Genomic DNA, 26,857 nt, shown 5'->3' on the forward strand with positions numbered 1-26,857 from the left:
GGCATCATGATCACATTTAACAGCCTTCTTACATTGGCCACCAGCTGCCTGCCCTTAACGAACCCGGTCTGATCCTCCACAACACAGTCCTCAATACTGGAGGACAAACTTTTGGCCAACAGTTTGGCATCTACGTTCAACAAGGAAATCGGCCTGTAAGTCCCACATAGCTCCGGGTCCTTTCCCGTTTCAGGATAAGCGAGATCATGGCCTGTGACATTGTCTGGGGCAGAACCACTCTTTCCCTAGCCTCGTTAAAGACCTTCATCAGCACCGGCCCAAATATTCCGGAGAACGTTTTATAGAACTCGACTGGGTACCCATCCGGTCCCTGGGCCTATCCACGTTTATTATTAACCCATTTCTTGCTTCATGCCACCCTTTGCTGCATTAAAAAAATATATATTTCAGAAAACTGATTGAGCTCACTTGAGATTTGAAAAACAAGTCAAATTACAGATTGTTTATCTAAACAGTTAGAAAATTCTTAAATTTGCAAAGCTGCTTTGTACAAATAAAGAACACAAATGAGTTCTTCATTCCAATAAAAATTGTATTAAGTATCTGAACTAAACTACTGTTGATAAATACATCATAAATGTTCAAAGAAAGAGAAGAAAAAGTTCAGTCAAAATGCAGTTTATTCTTTTTGAAACAAAATACAGATGGAAGTATTGAAACAGTCAACAATTTATAGGTTTGTAAAAGGGCCTGTGTGGATATTCTTCTTTTGAAAGTCTCATCGATTTAAAAAAATTAAGATGTAGCAATAGAGTTTCATATTTTTTTAAAGCAGCACCTGTGCTACTTCATTCATTTCCTATTAGCACAATACAAAGTCTTTGGTTACCAGTTGTGTAGGGGCAGCTCTGCTTCCTGTCATTTCCACAAAATAATGTAAAAATTAAAAATGCATCTAGCATTTGCAACGTGTCGGTACTCTTCACTCGTACTGGATTATCAACTCATTTTAAAAAAGATATTTTCATTGCCACACTACACATTGTACCTTTGTTCATAATTTTGTATGCTGTCATATGAAGATATAGAAAAAGATGGGTTTCAAAACTTCCAGTCAATACAGATTGCACTTTTTCCTTCTTTAGTTGGCAGTTTGTTTAAACCAAATGAGGATGAGGGAAAAGTGGGAAATGGTGAAAAAACACTGCTGAATAATTTTCCCTATTGGTGAAATTAGGAAATAAGTTTGTGCAATCACTACTAAAGGGACCAATTTACCAGATTATTAAGTAGTGATAATTGTACAAATTGCACAAGACATTTTACAGCAACAGCTATACTCAGCAGCAAAACCGTGCAGCCCCAAGTTATAGTGCAAGCAAAAACTCTTTCCACAATGATTTTTGAATAGGCGTTGTGGGGGTTAAAAATAGACACCAAAAGAAAGTCTTGCAGAATTTCTCCCTTGTTTACATCATCTCCCTGAAGATTATGAAACTTCTGTCCTAATCTTGTATGCACCAAATTTAACCATCATACTCACATGAATGAATGAAGCACGCAAGTCCATAAAAAACATTGGGACCTAGAATGGAGTGTGTTTCAGCTCATTGAAAGCAAAATGCAAAATAGTTTGGCTAGGCTGTATAGGGGGACAATGGAATAAATGTACTGCAAAAAGAAGCTGGAAATATAATGATGACTGTCAATAATTGAAACGATGAATATCAAATTTGATTTTGCAATTAAATCTGTGGTGGTGTAGGGAAAGCGGGATGAATTAAAAAGCAGTACAAGTCATAATACAGAACACAAGAGAAATCAAAAACAACTTCTGTTAAAATGCTTATCAGGTACAAGAACTGCAGTGACTGTTAGCAGAAAGCTAGAGAATTTAAACATCACATTATACATAAGAACTCATACAAAACAGAAGAAAATACAAAGTTGAATATTTGACATGTGACAAATACTAAACAAAAATATTTTTCAAATGATCAAAGAGGGAAATTCAAGAGGATATCAGTTTACTAAATTTCCCTAATGCACAAAATTCCAGCTCAATTGGATCAATTTTAAAATTGTAAAATCATTTAAGCCTTCAAAGCAACCTGTTCTGGTGCTCACAGATTACTTTATAAGACAGTGCTTTCTTTTTGTATATAAAATTTTAAATTCTCCATTCAGTTCTATATTGCCACAGCCAATTAACATAATACTTCAAACTTCATTTACTCCACTATTAACGGTGTGTGAAATACACAAGGCTTTTCAAAAGCAAACTTCCCTGAAATGCTAATAACTCCTCTACTCCTTTCTGTATATAGGTCCAAATGTAATCCTGATCAGTAATTTAGCCCCTCAAATTGTGAAACATGTCGTAAAAAATTATAACCAATATTGTTGCAAGTTTATATAGCTTTATAAAAGTTCAACCTTTTTGCTGCAGTGGACCTTTGTAAACTTATAAAAGATATTTCATAGTTGAAACAAACTCCTATCCTTTAATTGCATCCTGATGACTTGTGCTTCAATACTACTGACCAGTGTCATTTTAGCTTACAGTTTTCTAGTGTTTATCTTGAAGAATAATGCCTAAAAGCTCAACTTTCATCTCTGGTTATTATTCAGGTATTTCAGTTTCTAGTAAATTACGTTGTACTGGACAAACCCAGTTTTAGTGGTGTAGCACAACACCATTCCTCTTCAAATACAGATATATTTAAAATAAGTTCCCCTCCCGTCTCCCCTCCCACCCCACTGTGACACTGGTGAAAGTGATTTCAGTGTGCATTTAGATTATTATTCTACTAAAACAAATTCCACAGTTCTTTTGCACAATTACCACTGTTATGTTTACAAGGCTCAGCATAATAAAGAACTGAAAAGCTCCGCCTTAAAATAATTTTCTTTAAAATGTATTACATTATATTAGAAAATGTATGATCCTTTGTTCGTTTCTTCAAACTTCTGGCACAGTATTAAATATTGCTTTGATAGAGTTCTAAGAGATTGGAAGATGTTGCTTCAGGATTTCTTTTGTTGTTTGAGGCATTTTGTCAGGAAATTTTATCTGAAACTCTGCTATATAGTCACCGCGTTGAGTAGGTGTCTTAGGAAACGGTAAACCCTCACCTCTCAGCCTCTTCACAGTCCCAGGCTTGATAACATCATTGCAAGGTAGGGGAATCACTCTGCCATCAATTGTAGGAATATTAACTGTACAACCACATAAGGCCTAAGAAAGTAAACAAATGTTTAATTATACTAAGATATTTAAAGCTACTTTTGTCGGACAAAAATTGTAAAACAAACAAATTATATGCACAAAATACAACAGGAGTAATTCATTTATTTTATCAGGCCCATCTTTTTAAAGGGAATTTTTGTGGGACAGTACTAAGCAAATAACAAGGCATATTCAGAGAGTAGAGAGTTGAGAGATATTCTGAGTCATCTTGATAAAGTTCCAAAGAGTTTATATAGGTGTTAAATGGCCAGAATTTTATGACCAGAATTGTGTGTTTTCAGTCATTGATTTAGGTTCTTAAAACACTGCATTTCGGTAGAGCATTAAATTCTAATCCATAGTCCCAACTCTTGTATCCAGGGTATCAAATGATAATTGTAGTATCCGATAAAATGGTAGAGTCCAATCTAAGATATATAGGTAATTTAAGTTTTGTGAAGTATTTTCATGAATAGTGAAGGTTTTCTGGGAATGATTCTCCCAAAAGGGAACAAAGTACCCTGGCGAGCACCTTTAGCCATGTGTTTCCCAGCGCTTGCAGTGCATAGGGATATGGTGTATTAAAACAAACCTTATTACTAACACAGTATTCCTAACTTTCACCTCAAAGATAATAGCTCCCAATTACCACTTAAACAATGCTTAACAATGAAATGAAATACTCCTAACTGCTATCTTTATCTCCAGGTCAAAATCCATTTTTAAATATAGTTAGCAAACACAAGGTTACCGACTGTACTTTTGAATAGCGTTCCCTTTAAATTACTGATTGGATAGAGAGAGATCTGGGGTAGGATTCTCCGGTCTCCGATACCGAAATTGTGTGCCGAAATCATGTCTGGCAATCGGCTGGAGAATCAGTTTGTGACCAAATCAGGGGGGGGGGGGGGGCGCGCTGCTATCTCGATGCTCCGCCCCCTCCAAAACTACGTACTCGGGAGAGTATGCCACGCGACGTATCGATGGCCTCAGGACATTGCCTGAGGCCCACCCCCCGATGCTCCGCTCCAGTCTTTCATGGACCCATCCGTCAGGAACTCGGTGTGGCGGCTGTGGACTCAGTCCAGCGCCACCACAGTTGGGGAGGGCCGATCCGCGGGCAGGGGGCATTGTGGGGTTGATGGTCTGGGGCGCGCGAGCCAGCCAAAGAGGAGGCACTATTTCACGGGCCGGGTCCGCGAGCGGCTGCCGCCATGCAGCACGGCGTGGCCGCTGCACGCCGCCTGTGCACATGCGCAGCCATGGAGCCGGGTGCTTAACCTGCCAGCCTTTGAGAAGAGAGCTCCTGTCCTGTTCACAAGCAAATCTTTAACTCCCTGTTTTGAGAGCAGCTGCTTGTCTGGTCTGTCCCCAGTCGAACCTTTAACTGAACTGTTTTTCCGCCCCCACCAAAACTGAAAACTCAACACCTGACTACTTCAACCCCTGGCTTCTGCCATTAACTACATAATTTACTAAAACTAAACACCTGAAATAATCTGGGCGTGTTTACGGGTGTTTGTCGGCAGCTGCAGCACCGAGAACCATCCTGCTATTCAACAGCATTTTGTCGTTTTATATGACCACGGAGTGTCTTTCCGCACTGGCCACACTTAAAGACTCATTCTGCTCGCGGGTCCAGCAGGAAAGGCTACTCGCAGATTGGGGTTCCATTTTGTCTAGCTGCCCTGATCTGCCTCTCACCACCTTTCCCGACCCTCCCCCCAATCTCGGGGAGGCCTCCAGGAGCACCCCCACAACCCCTCTGTGGTAAGGCCCCTCCACCAGGCCCAATCCCTGGCAGTGGCACCGGGGCACTGCCAGGGCGACAGGCTGGTAGTGCCAAGGTGCCAGAGGGCTCTAATGGCCTCGGAGGAACCGCCCCCCCAGATGCCAGTACTAAATGGCACCCCAGCAAGGTCTCCTAGGCTTGGCCGTTAGGTCCCGGGTGCCAAGTAAATCCTGCAAATGCATATTTAAAGAGCTTTAAGGGAGACCTTGTTAAATCTGTCAACTACTTCAATCACTGCAAATATCACGAGATTCAACGGCCTCGTCCCAGGACCATGTGAGGCGCAACAATGCAGTTAAATCACGCCCAAAGTCTCTAATTATCTACTCCCCAGGGAGCCCCTCTTAATATAAACAAAATTCCATTCGCCCAACTTCAGCAAACAATATCCATGGCCAGAATGAATTATGATCGAGCTTTAATTGCACCTCCGTCTCCAAAAAGCCTAGCTGCTTTTCAAACCAGTCACATACTAACCCAGGCTTTTAACTCTGACTGCACCAACTTTGGACCAACACTCCAAAGATGTGCAGGTTAGGTGGATTGGCCATGCTAAATCGCCCCTTAGTGTCCAAAAGGTCAGGTGGGGTGACTGGTTATGGGGATAGGGTGAAAGCGTGGGCTAAAGTAGGATGCTCTTACCAAGGGCCGGTGCAGACTAGATAGGCCGAATGGCCTCCTTCAACACTGTAAATTCTGATTAACATATAATGCAATGGGCGGGATTCCCCGTTGCCCAAGCCGATATCGTAATCGGCGATCAAGTGGAGAATCCCTTCTGAGACCCAAATTGGGGCCTGCGCCGGTTTGACGCTGCTTTTGGAGTCTCCGTCCTCTCCGAAATGAAGTCATTGTGTTGCGCGCCACACGCCATTGGAAAGATGCTGGTGCATCATCAGAAGCCCCTCCCCCAATGGGCTGCGTTCCCAATGGTGCAGAACACTCAATATATTTTTCATCAACCTGCGTAGTGGCTGCAGAGAGACTGCATCCAGTGGCGCCACAGTTGGGGGGAGCTGTATCGCTGGCCGGGGGGGCTTCGGCGAGGGCTGGGGGCATTGGTGGGCGGTGACGAGGGGGGCATTATTTGGCAGGCCGGGTCCGCACGCGGCCGGCACCATGTTGCACGGCACGGCCGCCGCAGGCCACCGCCGTGCACGCCCACGGACCTGGCCATTCTCCAGCCATTTTTCGCGTGGGAGCCGGGAGCTTTACCCGGCGCTGCTGCTAGCCCCACAAAATGTCCCGGAATCGGTGCAGCTGTTTTTTCTGGCATAAAACGCCACTATTCCCACACGAGCATCAGCACTTAATCTAGAAATCGGAGAACCCAGCCCAATACATCTGAAATTCCTAAATTCATCACAAGAGCCAATGTAAATCAGCGAGCACATGGGCAATAGATGAATGGGACTTTCTTCTAGCTATGACATCGGCAGTCAAGCTTCAGATTACTTCAAGTATACAGAGAGTAGTACATGCGAGACCAGCCAGGAGTCTGAGGAATAGAGTCTAGAGGCAACAAAGGGCATGATTAAGGAGTTCACAATGCAGATAAGATGATATAGGGCAAAGATGGTGATGTTCTGTTCCTCATTTGGCTACAATAATCCTAATTCACAGTATCGTATCGATGGCCAGCCTTTAGCACATTCAACCATTGAAAAATTCATTTGGATGTAACTGTTACAAGTAATTTGAAGTTTACAAATCATGGGCTGGATTCTCCGTTTCTGAGACTAAGTGCTGACGCTGTCATGAAAAGTGTGAACTTTAACAACGGCAAAAACGGCCCGACAGGTGCAGCGGTTCACCAACTCTAGAGGGGCTAGCACCGTCGTCACGTGAAAGGTCGTCAAGCGCCGGCGTTTGCCATGCCTGGGCGCAGGTGGCAGACGTGGTCAGCGCTGTTGGCAAAGACGCCCGGACTCATCTAGTGCAGGAAGAAACTGCACAACCTTCTCAGGGTGACCAGGGTGAGTAGGCAGTGCTGTGCCCCTGGCACTAACTCCCCTACCCCCCACACACATGTTACTCAGATCCCCCCCCCCCCCCCCCCCCCCCCCCCCCCCCCCCCCCTCCCCATGGAGTGCACCGATGCCAGCCACAATGGCCGGGTGCCCTGGCCACTGATGCCATCATCTACCCAAACCCGGGGCTGCATGCGGCAGACTGTTAACAGTGTCGTTGTTTGTGTTCCCACCCCCCCATTCCCCCAGGACAAGGCCGCGCACAACCGAGTGGGAGAAGACTGGAGGGGTCCACCAGATCTGCGTCCCAACACAGTGCCCGGGCGTGGCTGGCGGCCAGGAGGAAAGGGATGCCGCCGATGCGAAGGTCGGCGACAGGCGAGGATGTCAGACCCCCTGCCTAGTTGCGGATCCTCAAGACACGTGTGCTCTCACCCACCACTCCCGAGAGCATCGGCAGCATTGCCCAGGTGCAGGCCGGCATGGCACAGACACAGAGGGAAGTGACCCAGTCCCAGAGGGACGAGGCCCACTCACTGGCTAATGTGGCACAGACACTCAGGGTGGTGGCACATTCGCAGAGTGATGTGCTGCAGTTCCAGACAGAGATGGGCCACTCCCTGCCATGAACGTGCAGATCCTTGACGAGACCAGAGCGGGCCTCCAGGACTGGCAGCGGCAGGTGGGCCTCGGGGATGGCTCTGCTCGCACCCCCGTCCCATGGAGTAGCCTGGGGGTCACCAGGCACCCCGAGGAAGGAGGAAAAGCTGGGGTCCTTGCCGGTGACGGTGCCAGAACAGCGCAGCACCTCAGACACCCCTCCGCCCCCCCGTGCATCTGGTGGGCAGCGGGCAGAACAGGATGCCACCCCAGGAGACATGCGCCAACGGGGACCCTCGGCGCAGGGCAGGAGTCACAGCAATCCGCCTCCACTCCTGCTGTATCTTCTGGGGAACCACCTAGGCGTAGTGTTAGGGCCCGTAAGGCCAGAAAGTTGGACACCAGTTAAGTTGGGATGGGTGCTGGCCACAGTTTAGTTATAGGGGGTAGGACACAGACTGTATATACCTTTTCACATCAAACACCTGTTAACACAGTTGAAACCTGCCTCTATACTCTGTCTAATGGGTGTGGGGGTGGGCAGTCAGTGCTGTCCTGTGGGAGTGGGGGGCAGGGGACGAGTGCAGGCCCCGTGGGTGGACCGTGCTCTGCACCCCCACCCCCTCAACCGTCCCCAGCACCCCCTCCCCAGCGATTCGACAGGACCGTGTGATGTACTGGCTAGCTCGCATGCAGGGATCACCCAGATGGAAGGTGCTACCGTGAGCAGAAGTCAGACGATGTGGAGCACGGAGCTCATCGCAGGCGGTCTGCCATCATCCTCCATCCCATGGACCAGCTTGTAGCGCCGCAGGTATGTGTAACGGAGGGGGTGTGCATGCGGGTGGTTTGGTGGTGTGGGAAGTGAGGGGGTTCGGTGGTGTCCGTGCCCCAGGCCAGCAACCCCCCTAATCTGTGAAGCGTATCGCGACGAGTGCGTCCCGTGCACTCTGGCCCTGGCAGTAGCATTGTGCGGCCTTTCGTGCCTGGCCGGCCCTATGTCCCCTTCCCCCACATCTTCCTCATTGGACGAGGCCTGCCCTTCCTCCTCATCCATCCTCTGCCAGCAGATCACCCCTTTGCTGCACAATGTTGTGGAGGATGCAGCAGACCACCACGAGGGCCTCTCCAGAGCGGTCTTGGCACCTGAAGCGCATCTTCAGGATCCCGAAGCACCTCTCGACCACATCCCTGGTCGCTGTATGGGCGTTGTTGTAGCGGGTGCTCCGTGTCGGTCTGTGGCCTCCGTATAGGCGTCATCAGCCACAACCGCAACTGGTAACCCCTGTTGCCCAGCAGCCAGCCCTGCAGCCGGGGTGGTTGGGGCCATGGGGATCACCGAGTGCGCCAGTATGAACGAGTCATGTACACTGCCCGGGTATCGGGTGCAGACGTGCATGAAGCACATCTGATGATCGCAGACCAGCTGTATGTTCATGGAGTGGTAGCCCTTCCTGTTTGTGAACAGCGACCTGTTATCCGCTGGTGACCGTAGGGTGACACGCAGCCCGTCCATCACCCACTAGACCCAGGGCATCCCGGCGATGCCAGCAAACCCTGCTGCCCAGTCATCCTGGTGGGTGCAGTCCACAGGATGCTTGATGTACTCCTCCGCCTGGGTATACAGAGTGTCGGTGACGGCAAGGATGCACCTATGTGCCGATGTCTGAGAGATGCCAGACAGGTCCCCACTCGGCAACTGGAACGACCTGTCGCATAGAAATTCAGCACGACCGTCACCTTGATGACCACCTTGACGGCGGGTTACCTCCCCCATACCACTGCGGTGCCAGGTGTGTAATCCTCTGGCAGATGTGTCTGACTGTTTTCCTGCTCAACCGCAGTCTCCTTCTGCATGCCCTCCACCTCGGCCTGTTGAGTGGGCGGCCAGCCCTCCAGTCTGAGAGGCTGCCACCTGCACCTCTGCAGCCCGCTCCTCTGCTGCACTCTCCGCCTCCTCTTTGACCGGCCCCCATTCATGCTGCCACAGGGCTTCATGCAGGGCTACGGCCATCGCCACGCCGGCGAGCATCGCAGGTTGATGACCAAAAGCCATTATTTTCTGCAGGGGGTGAAAGGTAAGCATGTTAGCATGGCGCATACACCCGTGCCCAACCACGTACCATGAGCTACACGGTAGCCCGGTTGGCACTGCGGGCCCAACCCACACATGCCTCCCCCACCCCTGCACCCGGCCCCATCGGTGCCCCCGGTCCAGGCGCCCGTCCCTGCTGCCTAGGGGAACTGCTCTCACTGGGGGTTGCCGGTGTGGCACTGGGTGGACCAAGGTGGGTGGCTGGGGTGGTCGGGGGGGGTGCGGGGTGCCTAACCATACGCCCGGTGTCACTTCGTGCCCCCAGCGGCTGGGGTGGGTGACCAGCAAGATGGCTGCCGTAATGGCGGTCAGTGCCTGGGCACGCCCCTGTTCTGTTGGGGGGGGGGGGGGGGGGGGGGAAAGAGCTCCCCGGCCTGTCCCCCCTCCCCTGGCAGGGCCCCCCCAGCGCAGCCAGCAGAGCCGGTGTCCGAGCCGGCAGCCTACAGTTACCCCATGCCACTTCCTACCTCCTCTCTCGCTCAGCAGCCAGCACGCCAGGTTCACGATTTTTAAAAGCACATTAGAAATACGCTGTTGGGAAATCGTCCCATCCGTGGCACTGAATCGCTGAGGCACTGGAGAATCAGGCGTCAGGCCCGCTAATGATATGCCCACTGTACTTTCAGGCCGCGTGGCGAGTGCCGCGTTTATGTCATTTTTGGGGGGACCGGAGAATCCCGATTTGGCGTCAGACCAGCGTCTACCTCAATTTCGGTGTCGGAAGCTATTCTCCACCCGATCGCGTTTTGCGATTTCGGCGTTGGCTAACGGATAATCCAGTCCCCTGTGTCTCAGGCAGGACACGGGGACAGAAAATGTTTTATGACCGCTGAATACATCCTTTTTGAGTTTTTCCTTGTTAGTTTTTCTCTTAAACTCTATAAGCAGCTGGTACGCCCACATCTGGAGTGTTGCCTGTAAAAACCTCAAGATACTTTGACCAGTATATTACGCAAACGGTTCATCTCACAAAGAAGAGCATCTGGGTAAAAAGGGCAAATGCAAGTTTATAATTCAACCAAAATTTATCAAACACAGTAAAACAGTTATGCCTCTTAAATTTTCTCAACTACAATAATCCCAAGATTCTTAATGCTACCATGCCGATGAACTCAATCAAGCTGTGGCCCAATTCCCTGAGTCTCAGTTGTCTTAGGGCCTCCATCCCCTAAGGTGGGTCTTGTACGCTGCTCCTTTCTGTCCTCTGGTTCGCCATTGAATCTTCTCTGTTGCCTCTGCGCTGAGTCTTCACTCGGGAGGGTCTTGGGTGGTTGGTCTTTATACTCCTGTTCATGCCTTTCCAGAAAGTTCGCTGGCCCTTAGCCAATGAGGTTTCAGGGCAGAGGTTGCAACACCCAATGGAGTTGCCAATTGCAACTCTGCAGGACATCAGGAACCCTCCCCCAGGGCCCATCACCAGGTATATTGTCCGCACATAACCTTACTCTATGTAGCACAATCAATCACTCATGAGGCGAGATGAGAAGGAGTCGAACGATGGCTTTATTACATAGACTTGTTCCCCAGCAGCAGTTACAGAATGCGGCTGCTGGGAGAACCCGGGCTCTTATACTCAGTCTTGCTGGGTGGAGCCAGCAGGCGGCTGATCCAATTGGGATCCAGTGTCTATCTACCAATAGCCTCTCGGCATCCCAGGGTACCTTAATGAAATGAAAAATGAAAATTGCTTATTGTCACAAGTAGGCTTCAAATGAAGCTACTGTGAAAAGCCCCAGTCACCACATTCCGGCGCCTGTTCAGGGAGGCTGGTACGGGAATTGAACCGTGCTGCTGGCCTGTCTTGGTCTGCTTTAAAAGCCAGCTATTTAGCCCAGTGTGCTAAGCCAGCCCCTAATAATACCCCTAATACATACCACCACACTCTACGTATGGTAACGGCGGGAAAATTAGATGCCAGAAAGTCTAGCTTTATATCGGCAATCCACAACAAATCGATCGCTTTGAATGGGACCGATCATCTCCTGATGCCATGTTGACAGGGCAGGAGATGTCCCGAATGTCTTTGTTCAGTGGATTTGAACTTGGCTGTTTAAATTCCCATGAGGCCTGCTTGGGGCTGACTGGTTTAATTTAAAATGTCCAATTCTTAAGTTAAAGTGTCAAATTTTATATTGAGCCTAAAATTCAGGTCGTTGTCCATTTTACCACAGGAGTATACACCTACAGTTTGGAATCCACATTGCTATTCCTAATTTTGTGGTGAATTGTGATAATGCAGTGACTTTTAGAAGATTTGTTAGAAACGTGAGTGTGATTTAATGGAAAAGATTCCAAGTGTGGTAGTGAGCAGTAACTACCGGGAGCTTCCCGGTGCTTGACTCAGCGAGGCCGCCCCGGTATCAAACGTTAATTGGTCTACTTAATGAGACCCATGGGCTTCATGCCGCAAATGATCGTCCCACTGGCTGATTCGCCAGGACCGTGCCTGCCAGCTCCCCACCAACAAGGGGGAACCAGGACTTAAACTAATTATGCAGAGCAAACCCCACACAGTTCGCAGCCATGCCACCGAGGAGACCAGCCCCATGATTCGGGGATGTCGACCTGGCCAGATTGTTGAATGCAGTCGATTTCAGATGGGATACTCTGGGCGGGATGCTCCGCCGCCCGATTCTCCGTTTTGCCGGTGTTCGGGGGTTTCCCGACGGCGTGGGGCTGCCCCACAATGGCAGCACGGTAGTATAGTGGTTAGCACAATTGCTTCACAGCTCCAGGGTCCAAGGTTTGATTCCTGGCTTGGGTCACTGTCTGTGTGGAGTCTGCACGTTCTCCCAGTGTCTGCGTGGGTTTCCTCCGGGTGCTCCGGTTTCCACCCACAGTCCAAAGGTGTGCAGGTTAGGTGGATTGGCCATGATAAATTGCCCTTAGTGTCCAAAATTGCCCTTAGTGTTGGGTGGGGTTGCTGGGTTGTGGGGATAGGGTGGAGGTGCCGGTGCAGACTCGATGGGCTGAATGGCCTCCTTCTGCACTGTAAGTTCTATGTAAATCTATATGACACATGTACACCTTGGGCCATCACTGGCCTCCCCCTCTGGGTCCCTCACTGGGCTGATGGGTGGCCAGGTCCTCTGGGTGAGGGGCAGGACTCTGGTCACTGGACTCCAAGCACCTACACGTCCCCTCCCAGGTGCACGCCTCCATTCTCTGCTCGCACAAATGTCCTTGGTGCTAGGGCTCAGCCCTTGGATGTTTGGATGCTGGCCACTGCATCCGTGGCATTGCTTCCTGCAGTGTTCAGGCAATGTCCAGGCACACGGTCTGATTGAGATGCTAGACGATAATCCCCACATACCACGCCTACCCATGGGAATCCACTTGGCGAGGTGTGAAGTGCTCATTTGACTACGATTGCCAAGTCCCTATTGATGTGGAGATGCCGGCGTTGGGCTGGTGTGGGCACAGTAAGGCGTCTCACAACAGCAGGTTAAAGTCCAATAGATTTATTTGGAATCACCAGCTTTTGGAGCGTAGCTCCTTCATCAGGTTGGGTCCTCAATCTAGGTCATGACGACTACCTGTCTGCTGAGTGCTCATCATACTCTGAAAGCTAGTGATTCCAAATAAACCTGTTGACTTTAACCTGGTGTTACAAGTTCCTATCAGCAATAGCCTTCAGCCATGCGGCCAGAGCCCTCCATGGTCAGTGGGAATTATGGGTGGTTGGTGGGCAGACAGACAGGGGTTGGGGTTGCCCCCGTTATGGGTACACATGATCCAGGGGTTGCATGGCGGGCCAAGGGTGTTGAGACCCCCCCCCCCACCCAGAGCACTGGGGTAGCAATCCCAGTGCCCCCGGGCTTATTGCCGGTGAACGAAGATGGCTACTCACCTCCTCAGATCCCAAATCAGCAGTCATTCCGCCAGCTTCACATTTTTAAAAAGGTGTACTAATCGGCGTCCACATGACCACTTGCTAGGGAGGTGATTAGATCATGGGAGGCCGTTAGATAAGGGGTCGCTCCTATTAATTGTATGGAGATTGGCTTGAATTGGTTTCTTGCCATGCCACGGTGGTATCTTGATTTCGGCAACAGGAGTGGGCCAGTTAAATCACAAACTGATTGGCGCCTAGCTCGGTTCCCGATTCTGGCCTCTTCCACGATCTAATGGCCGCGTTGCACTCTCGCTGTAAAATTGCACGCATAGTGTGATTTCCATATTTGTATTGTCGGATGTTGTTGATGTTCTTGTTTTTAATACACTGCCTTTGTGCTTTGCACTGTAAGGCAATAAAGATAAATAAATGAATGTTACGGACGTGGAAATAGGCGGTCTTAGTGACATCTTTCCCAAGGTCCAACCACCTTCAGCTGCTCCATCAATGACCCTCACTTCATCGTAAGGTAAGAAGTGAAGATTGTTGTATCTCTTCAGATATTGAGGCAGTCCATCCGCAACAAGACGTAGTCAATATCCAGGCTTGGGCTGTTAAGTGGCAAGTAACATTTCCACCACACAAGTGTCAGGGAATGACCATCTCCTACAGGAGAGAATCTCCCTTTGACACTCAATGGCATTAACATTGCGGAATCCTCCACTATCAACATTTGGGGGAGATGGACAAGTGGATATGAGAGCAGGATGGGGAGTTGAAATGGCAAGCGACAAGAAGGTCTTGGCCCTGCTTGCAGATGGACCGTGGGTGTACTATAAAGCAGTCACCCAGTCTGCGTTTAGTCTCTCCAATGTAGAGTAGATCGCATTGGGAGCAGCAAATGCAATAGACCAGATTAAAGGAGGTGCACGTTGTAGCGCACAAAGACTCCGAGAGACGAATAGAGTGAAGTCGATGAGGCTTTATTAAGCGTGACTGTTTCCCCCGCAGTTCAGTAGTAGACTGCCTGCGGGGGAGGACTCCAGGTACTTATACTCCGCCTTCAGGGCGGAGCTAGAGGTCAACGTCCAACCAGGACCCGGGATCTGTCAGCCAATGACATCATGGCTTCACAGTCCCACATGACCCCTAATGCATACTACCACACACGTGTAGCGCTGCCTCACTTGAAAAGAGTGTTTCGGGCCTGAGATGGTGAGCAGACAGGAGATAAAGGGGCAGGTGTTACACCTGCGATGCTTGGGAAGAGGGTGAGGTGTTGGGCGTGATGGTGCAAATTGGAGGAACAAGACCTCATCTTCCAATTAGGCGCGTTACAGCCTTCCGGATTAATGTTGTGTTCAACAACTTCAGATGTGAACTCTCTCCTCCACTTTCTCCCCATTTTTATTTCTATAATTTTGTTTTCATTTCTTCAATCGATTGGTTTTCCCCTCACCATTGTCTTGTTTTTTGGTTGATGTCATTGTTCTGTGATTTGGTTTGTCTCCTTTGTAAAGGTGAAATGTTGGTGACGGTATTGTATTGCCTGTTTATTTTTTAAAGCAGTTGTTTTGTAATTTCTTTGTACACAGGAACTGTCAATAAACTAAAATGAATCCATGGGGTAACCAATTGTCCCTACCTAATAGAATCTGTGGAGGTTACAACACTAATCCAGCCAAGTACAGCTCTGGTCTACCCTCAAGCAACAAATGTTGGATGGTGTTGTTGACTGCTATCACATGGTACTCGCTTACCTGCTCAGCAATAACCTGCTCACAAATGATCCATTTGGACTCTGTCAGAGTTCCAAAAATGGCCAAAAGAGCTGAATTGAAGATGTGAGTGGAGAATGACTGCAACAGATATCAAGGCAGCATCTGGCCAAATGTGGCATCAAGAAGGCCTAGCAAACTTGCAGTGATACCTAGTTAAAAAGAAGATGACCTGTGGAGACCAATCATCCCATCGTCAGAACATTTGTCACTGGAGTTGCTGAATGTGGTGTCAAAGGCCCAACCCCTTCACCTGCTTCACCAATCTTTCCTTCAACAAAAGGTCAGAAGTAGGGATGTTTGCTGATGGTGCTCGGTACCATTCACAACTCCTCAAATTCTGCTACAGTATGTGTCCGCATGCAACAAAACCTGCACAACATTCAGGCTCGGGCTGTTAAGTAGCAAGTACAATTCACACCACACAGTACCAGGCAATGACCATTTCCAATGGGAAGAAATTCAAACATCTCCCCTGGTCATTGCTGAATCCCCTACCATCAACATCCTAACACTTATCACTGATCAGAAATTCAACTGGAGCAGCCACATAATTTCTGTGGCTACAAATTTCTATGGCTACAATGACCTGTCAGAGGCTGAGAATTCTGTAGCAAGTAACTCAGTTCTGCCTCTTCAAAGCTCATCTACGAAACACAACACTCAACATCAGCAGCCCATTTGATTGTCACTCCATCCACCAGCTTAAGCATTCTCTTCCTCCACCACCAGCACACACAGGCAGCAGTGTGCATCATCTACAAGATGCAATGCAGCAACATGTGACACCTCCTTTAACAGCACCTTCCAAACTCACAACCTCTGCCATCTAGAAGAACAAGGGCAGCAGGTGCTTGGAAATGCCATCTGCAATTCTTCCTCAAAGTCACATCAATCCTGATCTGAACTATATCACTGGTCCAAAATCCTGAATTTTTTCCCCTAGCAGCCCATGGACTTCTGTGGTTCAAGAAGGCAGCTCATTACCACCATTGCTCAAGGTTGATTTGGAATGCACAGAGATGCTCACAGCCCAAGAATTATTATTATTTTTTAAACTTAGTGTGTTAGGGATTTCTCATCAACCAGTTTAAGATTAAATGAGGGGGGCAGGTTATGACACATAGTATGGAACGCATGTGAACAAGAATAAAACAAGTTTTTTTAATGATAAAATTCCTGGTACACATGATGAATCCTTTATATCCTTAAGTCTGCAAAGGTATAAAAGTGTTAATTGAAGACTAAGCATACACATATACCCTCCACTGCAGCCCTGATGGGCAGTGCGTGGAGAAGAATTTCAAGTATTGGCAACTGTGCTACATAAATCTTTCAACCAACAACTCTCAGGCTTTTGGAAAAAGACAATGTCTGACGTCTGCTTATTAATATTATAATACTACCAGTACGGACAGGAGCAGCTGGACAATAAAAAAATATTTTCCAGTTGTCACATTCACCATCCTCTGAGGAAAGTTAAACTGTCATGAGTGATGAAATTTTATCAGGAAGGGCAAAGTCAATTGCAAGTAAAAGTCTGGCTCTTTACCGTAAATATGGAATAAATAAGTACAAAAACAAATTCTGTTTGCTGACCGAAAATACAAGTGCACTGTACATTAAATTTATGAAGATGTTACTGACTAGCCAAGCAATAGCACCAGAAGAGCATTATGATTTTTCATGTTGCCGCTGGAACTAAACAGAAGCCATGCAAATCAAATAATGGAATAATAGGCTGGATTAATATATTACTTAAAAATGAAATGATCACTCCAGAACCTTTATCAACCAACTAAATATGCCTGCATTGGATCTTTGAAAGGGTCATCCAATTAGTTCCACCCCATCTCTATAGCCCAGATGTTAACGAACAGTAATTCAGAGGTTGTGATTTCAATACATCTAATAATTTTTGGGTTTATACATTGGTTATAAATAAACCTGGAAAACTACTGCTACTAGTCATTCAACACATCACCCTTACCTACATGTAACTGAAATCTTATTGCAAGAAATGCTGCCTTGCATCTCTAAAAAAATAAAAAGTTAGAAGAAATGACGGAAATCATTTGCTGGCAAATTTACTCCTTATTTACTTGAAACAGATTTAATACGCCACCCTGCTTTCTAAAGTTCTGGGTATTGATCACGTTGATTGTGCCTTTGACTTCCTAGTTCTCCTCACCCCAAAGCTATTCTTCTTTCTTGGTGTCTCTCCTTGAGACATTGGGTGCGATGCTCTAGAAAAATTTCCAACTGCTGTAGCAAGCGTGAATTGCCGCGGGTTTCCGGGCGATCGGCAGAGTGAGGCCGGCAACACTATTCAACGTAATAGGTCCACTTAACAAGGCCTCATGGGCTTCCCGCCCCGAATGTCAGCTCGCCAGCTGATAAGCCGGGACGCCACTCGCCAGTCCCCCGCTAACAAAGCCCAACAGCACTTAGGCTGCACTTACTCGGCAACCCCAGCAGCTCGCAACAATGGCGATGAGGAGACCGGCCCCAAGATTTGGGGATGCAGACCTGGGGAGGCTCCTGGACACGGTGGACACCAGGAGGGATGTCCTGTTTCCCAGAGGGTCCCGGAGGGTTAGCCACAAGGCAGCCAGTGCTGCCTGGGACAAGGCAGCTGTGAGCGCCGTGAGTGTGACCAGAAGGACTGGCTCCAGTGTCGGTGTCGGAAGAAGATTAACAACCTACAGCGGGCAGCCAGAGTGAGTAGACACCAATGTCCCACCCCCCAACCCCCAAAGGAAGCATCCCCCCAGGTGACGCTCAACGCTCCCTTGATCCCCCTCCCCCTTCAGCACTCGCACCACCCACCCCTTCAACCCTCCCTCCACCCCAACCCTCCCTCCACACCCCGCCCCCCCAAACAATGAACGGCACTTGTGGCTAACTATGTCCCCTCAGGAAATGTTCTCTCATAATTGGTGGGAGATGGTCCAGACTGGTGGTGGGGTAACATAAGAACATAAGAACTAGGAGCAGGAGTAGGCCATCTGGCCCCTCGAGCCTGCTCTGCCATTCAATGAGATCATGGCTGATCTTTTGTGGATTCAGCTCCACTTTCCGGCCCGAACACCATATCCCTTAATTCTTCAAAAAAAATCCATCTTTATCTTAAAAATATTTCATGAAGGAGCCTCTACTGCTTCACTGGGCAAGGAATTCCATAGATTCACAACCCTTTGGGTGAAGATGTTCCTCCTAAACTCAGTCCTAAATCTACTTCCCCTTATTTGGAGGCTATGCCCCCTAGTTCTTCCTTCACCCACCCGTGGAAACAATCTGCCCGCATCTATCCTATCTATTCGCTTCATAATTTTATATGTTTCTATAAGATCCCCGCGCATCCTTCTAAATTCCAACGAGTACAGTCCCAGTCTACTCAACCTCTCCTCGTAATCCAACCCCTTCAGCTCTGGGATTAACCTAATGAATCTCCTCTGCACACCCTCCAGTGCCAGTACATCCTTTCTCAAGTAAGGAGACCAAAACTGAACACAATACTCCAGATGCAGCCTCACAAACACCCTATACAATTGCAGCATAACCTCCCTAGTCTTGAACTCCATCGCTCTAGCAATGAAAGACAAAACTCGATTAGCCTTCTTAATCACCTGTTGCACCTGCACACCAACTTTTTGCGACTCGTGCACAAGCACACCCAGGTCCCTCTGCACAGCAGCATGTTTTAACATCTTACCGTTTAAATAATAATCCATTCTGCTGTTATTCCTCCCAAAATGGATAGCCTCACACTTGGCAACACTGAATTCCATCTGCCGGACCCTAACCCATTCACCTAACCTATCCAAATCCTTCTGCAGACTTCCGGTATCCTCTACACTTTTTGCTTTACCACTCATCTTAGTGTCGTCTGCAAACTTTGACACATTGCACTTGGTCCCCAATTCCAAATCGTCTATGTAAATTGTGAACAATTGCGGGCCCAACTCTGATCCTTGAGGGACCCCACTAGTTACAGGTTGCCAACCAGAGAACACCCATTTATCCCCACTCTCTGCTTTCTGTTAGTTAACCAATCCTCTACCCATGCTACCACTTTACCCTCAATGCCATACATCTTTAGTTTATGCAGCAACCTTTTGTGTGGCACCTTGTCAAAAGCTTTCTGGAAATCCAGATATACCACATCCATTGGCTCCCTGTTATCTACTGCACTGGTAACGTCCTCAAATAATTCTACCAAATTAGTCAGACACGACCTACCCTTTGTGAACCCATGCTGCGTCTGCCCAATGGGACAATTTCCCTCCAGGTGCCCCGCTATTTCCTCCTTAATGATAGATTCCAGCATTTTCCCTACAACCGAAGTTAAGCTTACCGGCCTATAATTACCCACTTTCTGCCGACCCCCTTTTTTAAACAGTGGTGTCACGTTTGCTACTTTCCAATCCTCTGGGACCACCCCAGAGTCTAGTGAATTTTGATAAATTATCACTAGTGAGTTTACAATTTCCCTAGCCATCTCTTTTAACACTCTGGGATGCATCCCATCAGGGCCAGGAGACTTGTCTACCTTTAGCCCCATTAGCTTGCCCAATACTGCCTCAAACAACCAAAGAACAAAGAAATGTACAGCACAGGAACAGGCCCTTCGGCCCTCCAAGCCCGTGACGACCATGCTGCCCGACTAAACTACAATCTTCTACACTTCCTGGGTCCGTATCCCTCTATTCCCATCCTATTCATGTATTTGTCAAGATGCCCCTTAAATGTCACTATCGTCCCTGCTTCCACCACCTCCTCCGGTAGCGAGTTCCAGGCACCCACTACCCTCTGCGTAAAAAACTTGCCTCGTACATCTACTCGAAACCTTGCCCCTCTCACCTTAAACCTATGCCCCCTAATAATTGACCCCTCTACCCCGGGGAAAAGCCTCTGACTATCCACTCTGTCTATGCCCCTCATAGTTTTGTAGGCCTCCTTAGTGATTATAATCCTCACCTATCATATCTTTATTTCCATCAGTCACTGGCATGTTATTTGTGTCCTCCACTGTGAAGACTGACCCAAAAAACCTGTTCAGCTCCTCAGCCATTACCCCGTCTCCTATTATTAAATCTCCCTTCTCATCTTCCAAAGGACCAATATTTACTTTTACATCTAAGGTGGAGGCAGCCAGCTGCTTACCTCGTCCCGTGGCCTTCGATGCCCCTGGCGCGCGTCCTCTGGCGGCTCGCTTGGCGATGGCACATGCACAGCCATACCACCCTGTCCCGTGTGCTGACCCCGAGATGCGGCCTCATCAGATGGTTGAACTCGGGAATGCTGGTGGCCACCGTCGCCACCCCATGGGCCGGGTCTGGGTTGGCACTCAGTGGCCCCTCCTGGTTGGTGCCCATAGGACCCTGGGGTTCATCTTGGGACGGAGGGGCAATTGGTTTGGGCCCCGGCTGCCTCTGCATTATCTGGCTGTGCCAGCCCTGGTGGTTCTCCACGGTCCACACCATTGTGTCGACGCCCTCGGTGACTGGGACACATCCCCCAGTAACCGGGCCATGCTCTGCAGTGCCTCAGCCATGCCTATCTGCAACTAGGCCAAGCTCCACAGCGCCTCGGCCATTCTCATCTGAAAGCGGGACATGTCCCGCAGAACTCCATTAAGGTCGGCCTGGTACTGGGTGACATTCCCCAGTGATGCAGACGTATTGCCAAGACTCTCAGCCAAGGCCATCACTGACTGCACGATGCCTTGGACACCTTCACTCATGGTGCTGACGTTGTGCACCAGGCTTTCCACTGCTGTCGCCACCCTAACAGTGATGCTCTCAGTGCCACTCATTGCTGGCGCCATCTCCTGCGCCCGTAGACTCTGGGACTCCTCCAATCTGCTAGAGTGATGCTGACATGTCCCGCCCGCTTCCTATCATCTCCATCAACTGGACCTGGGGGAGAATGCACGTGTGGCCAGTGGGAGGGATTGGTCAGTCAGTAAGGCAATCACTACTCGCGTTTGACAGGTCCTCCGGGTAGAGCCTGGTGGCATCCCAGAGTGTTAAAAGATGGGCAGACGGGAAGGGATAGGGTTGCCCCCGGAATGGGGTTGGCATCAAAGGTTTGGCACGGTGGTGCCCATCCCTGCGGAGAGTCCCACACTCCCCACCGAGCATTGGGGTGGCCAGCCCAGCGCCCCCGGTCTCTTTGCCTGTGAGCAAAGATTGCTACTCACCTCCTCAGCTTCCCACAGAAGCCCTTCCATCAGGTTCACATTTTTAAAAAGGATTATTAATTGGCGCCAGTGTGTGCACTTGCTGGGGTTGCTGGTAAATAACAGGAGAATGTTGGATGTCAGGTGTCACTCGTTAATTGTATGGAAATGGGGCTTAGGTGGTGAGAATTGGTTTCTCGCCATGCTATGGTGAGATTCCGAATTAGTCTACTGGAGTAGCCGGTTGCATCGCAAATTGTTTTGCGCTTGGAGCGATTCAATTTTTGGCCTCTCCCGCTATTCACCAGCCTCGTTCCGCTTGTGCACAAAGTGTAATGAGGCCGGAAGATCGGGCCCATTGTTACATGAGAAATTGAATATAAATACAAGTTTTATTTGTTGCCATTGTGACATTTGTGCTCCAGCTCAAAACATATGTTAAGAACTTTTCCTCATGATCCTTTAATGATTAAAGCACATAATGCAGCTTGATTAGTGGTCAGTCCATCCATGTCTAGCATTAAGATGCTGATTGTAGCACAAATGCTGCTGTGCCTGTTGGTTACAATGCAGGATTGCCTCTGATGCTACACAATTGTCTTATACCTAAAGATGGTCTAACTTTTAAGCATGCCAGTGCTTATCAACTGGAATTCGATTGTTCTCGAAAGAACTATCCAAGGTGATATGACAAAGCTCCTCATTCAAAAATCCAACCTAATGGAAACAAGAAAAATCAACTGATCTAATGGCTGAATTTCTAAGAATGTCAATGTATTGTGTATTTTTACCACCCCAGTGACTATTTCACACATGAAAATAATCACTGGCGTACACAAATTCCCTGCTTATTCTGAATTGATTTAATTGAAATTGGCACCTGTCCAAATTTCCCATGTTTGGAAGCAATAGTGCTTGCAACACATAAACAAGCCTGGGTTTTTTATATATTGAGGCAAGTATACAGAACCAGTACAAAAAATGCATCTTAATTAGCAGTAACTAGAAATAAAATTATGCAACAAATCATACCCACAACTATAAATAGATTACCAAATAGATTTGAAAATGTATCATGCCAAAATACACTCCCTCAATTAATACATGTGACACCAGGTAATCACGCGCCCAACCATGAGCTAAGAATCTAGTCATTTTTTACTTTGATTTTGAGATGGAGATATAATGGTGAGATTGCCAAGTTATTTCATTGGATGGAATTTCCCCCCAAAATAATGGCGCTGACTGAAAACTGGCATATTTCTCTCCAGAAACACAGCTGAGTTTTCAGACCAGATTTTCTGGTACTTCGTGCACAAAAATTCTGGGCGTGGTTTACGCCATCACTCTGGCAGGGCAGGGCCTGATGGAGTTGGTGTTAAAGCTGGCGCCCTGATCTGCATTTAAAATAAGTTTCCCCAACTTTAGCTCCGCCCATGGACACAGGCTGACCCACCCCTAGATGTATCAGGGGCACTCCTTTCCACCCTCACTGCACTGTAATTGGGGCTCTCTCTCCTCCTCCCCGCGCCCTCCTCCATTATGGGACCTCTCCCCCCACAATGGAGGTTTACCCCCCCCGCCCCACCAGAGCCCATGTGGCAGTGCCCAATGCCCAACCGCGGCCCTCAACCCCTGGGCCTCCAGGCACCTCCGTGTCCCCAACGTGGTCACCATGACTGGTTTTCACTTTTAAAACAGTAGTGATTTGTGCTGGAGTGATGTCATGCTGTCGATTTGGGGAGGGAAGAAGAGAACCCATTGCGGGTAGACACTACGGCGTAAAGCCACTTAATATTGTGATGTAATGTAGAGGGAAGATGTGCACGAGGTGGCTATTGCTTGAGAATTAATCTTTTGACTTCACATTTCTGCGGCTCCCGCTAGAACGGACTTTTGGGCTCGCCAGAGGAGCCCAAACGGAAAGTTTTCGACCGATTCCCGTGTGGGAAGGTGAGAGCAAGGACCCCCTTCCGTCGTGTATGGAGGGGGACCAGAAGTGGAGCGGGGGATAAAGTGGCTTTGGAGCAGCGGTAGAAACGAGGGGGGAAAAAACAAGATGGCGGAGGGCGGAGATCGAGCAGCATGGGGGCCCGATCAGCAGGAGTTTCTCAGGCGCTGTGTGGAGGAGCTTAAAAAGGAGGTGCTGGCGCCAAAGCTGATGGCGGTCGAGGGGCTGAAGGAGACCCAGAAGGCAGAGCTCCAAGAGGTGAGGGACAAAACCACCGAGAACGAGGACGAGGTCTTGGGCCTGGCGGTGAAGATGGAGGCGCACGAGGCGCTGCACAAGAGGTGGGCCGAAAGATTCGAGGACCTGGAGAACAGGTCGAGGAGGAAGAATCTCCGGATTCTGGGTCTCCCCGAAGGGGTGGAGGGGGCCGATGCCGGGGCGTATGTGAGCATGATGCTCCATTCGCTGATGGGTGCGGAGGCCTCTCCGAGCCCCCTGGAGCTAGAAGGGGCTCACCGGGTCCTGGCGAGGAGACCCAAGTCAGGCGAGCCGCCGAGGGCGATAGTGGTGAGGTTCCATCGTTTCGCGGACAGGGGGTGTGTCCCGAGATGGCCCAAGAAAGAGCGGAGCAGTGGATGGGAGAATGCGGTGATCCGAGTCTACCAGGACTGGAGCGCGGAGGTGGCAAAGAGGAGAGCTGGTTTCAATCGGGCCAAGGCGGTGCTGCATAGGAAGAGGGTGAGATTCGGAATGCTGCAGCCAGCTCGACTGTGGGTCACATTTCAGGATCGACACCACTATTTTGAAACGCCAGAAGAGGCTTGGACCTTTATCCAAACGGAAAAATTGGACTCAAACGGAGGGTCTGTGGTTGTGGGGGAGATGTCGAATGTATACAGGGTTGTAAATATGTGTAAAGAATGTTTCACGGGTGGGACGATGGATGGGGATGGGAGAAGAGATTTGATGGGGAGACTGTGGGGAATGTGGGCGGCGGTGCTGGAGGGAGGTGAGACCCGGGGATGGGGGAATTGGGATAAGGCCGCAACAGGAGCCACGCCACAGGGGGCGGGGCTGGCTCAGGAAAGCGCGGGCTTTTTCCCGCGTTGGGAAGGGCGAAGTGGGGGGGAATGGAGGAGCGCAAGGAGGAGGGGGGATTTCCACATGGGGGGGGGGTCAATGGGAAGCCAGGGTCAGCAGGAGTCAGCTGACTTACGGAGGTATTATGGGGGGAGCAAAAGAGCTAGATCTGGATCTAGCGGGGGTGGGGGGGGGGGTGGAGAATAGGGTTGTTGCTGCATTGGCCGAGGGGGAACTGAAAACTGAAGAGGTGGTCGGGGCGGGGGTTCCCCGTCTGGGGGACTGAAGGGTGTGGGAGGCGCGGGCACGGGACTGGCCTAAAATAGGAGATGACTAGTCGGCAGGGCGGGGGGGAAGCCCCCCAAGCCGGCTGATAACGTGGAATGTGAGGGGCCTAAATGGGCCGGTTAAGCAGGCCCGAGTGTTTGCGCACTTAAAGGGACTGAAGGCAGACGTGGTCATGCTTCAGGAGACACATCTGAAGGTGGCAGACCAGGTCAGGTTAAGAAAGGGATGGGTAGGACAGGTATTCCATTCGGGTCTGGATCTACATGTCGATTGGTTTAACCAGGTCGGTCAAGGCAGCCTTGAGGAGGAGTTTATAGAATGTATCCGCGATAGTTTCCTAGAACAGTATGTAATGGAACCTACGAGGGAACAAGCGGTCCAAGATCTGGTCCTGTGTAATGAGATAGGATTGATTCAGGATCTTATAGTTAGGGATCCTAGCGGAAGGAGCGATCACAATATGGTGGAATTTAAAATACAGATGGAGGGTGAGAAGGTAAAATCAAGCACTCGTGTTTTGTGCTTAAACAAAGGAGATTACAATGGGATGAGAGAAGAACTAGCTAAGGTAGACTGGGAGCAAAGACTTTATGGTGAAACAGTTGAAGAACAGTGGAGAACCTTCCAAGGGATTTTTCACAGTGCTCAGCAAAGGTTTATACCAACAAAAAGGACGGACGGTAAAAAGAGGGAAAATCGACCGTGGATATCTAAGGAAATAAGGGAGAGTGTCAAATTGAAGGAAAAAACATACAAAGTAGCAAAGATCAGTGGGAGACTAGAGGACTGGGAAATTTTTAGGGGGCAATAGAAAGCTATAAAGAAGAGTAAAATAGATTATGAGAGTAAACTTGCTCCGAATATAAAAAGATAGTAAAAGTTTCTACAAATACATAAAACAAAAAAGAGTGGCTAAGGTAAATATTGGTCCTTTAGAGGATGAGAAGGGAGATTTAATAATGGGAGATGAGGAAATGGCTGAGGAACTGAACAGGTTTTTTGGGTCGGTCTTCACAGTGGAAGACACAAATAACATGCCAGTGACTGATGGAAATGAGGCTATGACAGGTGAGGACCGTGAAAGGATTGTTATCACCAAGGAGGTAGTGATGGGCAAGCTAATGGGGCTAAAGGTAGACAAGTCTCCTGGACCTGATGTAATGCATCCCAGAGTGCTAAAAGAGATGGCTAGGGAAATTGCAAATGCACTAGTGATAATTTACCAAGATTCACTAGACTCTGGGGTGGTCCCGGCGGATTGGAAATTAGCAAACGTGACACCACTGTTTAAAAAAGGAGGTAGGCAGAAAGCGGGTAATTATAGGCCAGTGAGCTTAACTTCGGTAGTAGGGAAGATGCTGGAATCTATCATCAAGGAAGAAATAGCGAGGCATCTGGATGGAAATTGTCCCATTGGGCAGACGCAGCATGGGTTCATAACGGGCAGGTCGTGCCTAACTAATTTAGTGGAATTTTTTGAGGACATTAACAGTGCGGTAGATAACGGGGAGCCAATGGATGTGGTATATCTGGATTTCTAGAAAGCCTTTGACAAGGTGCCACACAAAAGGTTGCTGCATAAGATAAAGATGCATGGCATTAAGGGGAAAGTAGTAGCATGGATAGAGGATTGGTTAATTAATAGAAAGCCAAGAGTGGGGATTAATGGGTGTTTCTCTGGTTGGCAATCAGTAGCTAGTGGTGTCCCTCAGGGATCAGTGTTGAGTTCGTTCCGGGTGCGGCGATGACCAGCTGAGTCGCACGTTTCGGCAGCTCCCGGTGGAACGGACTTTTGGGCTCTTAATAGGAGCCCCATCGGCAATTTTAACGGCAAATAACACTGTGCGGTAATCCAGAAGGGAATCCCCCCTGGACACGGATGGAAAAAAAGAGAGGAAAGTGGCCGGCTTGCGGTGGATCCTCTAGAGCAGCGGCAAGGAAGGCAGGCACAAAGCAAGATGGCGTCGCAAGGAGGCAGTTTAATATGGGGCCCTGACCAACAAGAGTTCCTGCGGCGTTGCGTGGAAGAACTTAAAAAGGAGATGAAGAAGGAGCTGTTGGCCCCGATATTACAGGCGATTGAAGGGCTAAAGG

General features: G+C 48.8%; 1 protein-coding gene across 2 annotated transcripts in view; it reads right to left on the reverse strand.

Moving 5' to 3' along the window:
• Positions 1–623: 623 nt before the first annotated feature.
• Positions 624–26,857, reverse strand: part of dnajb5 (DnaJ heat shock protein family (Hsp40) member B5) — a 66,087-nt gene continuing 39,853 nt past the window's right edge. For both annotated transcript variants that reach the window (XM_072497125.1, XM_072497126.1), the window contains exon 4: positions 624–3,199. In XM_072497125.1, the coding sequence (XP_072353226.1) occupies positions 2,966–3,199 (234 nt within the window). In that variant the 3' untranslated portion in view covers positions 624–2,965. The remainder of the gene's footprint in view (positions 3,200–26,857) is intronic.

Source organism: Scyliorhinus torazame, chromosome 3 (assembly GCF_047496885.1).
Source record: "Scyliorhinus torazame isolate Kashiwa2021f chromosome 3, sScyTor2.1, whole genome shotgun sequence".
Classification (NCBI taxonomy): domain Eukaryota; kingdom Metazoa; phylum Chordata; class Chondrichthyes; order Carcharhiniformes; family Scyliorhinidae; genus Scyliorhinus; species Scyliorhinus torazame.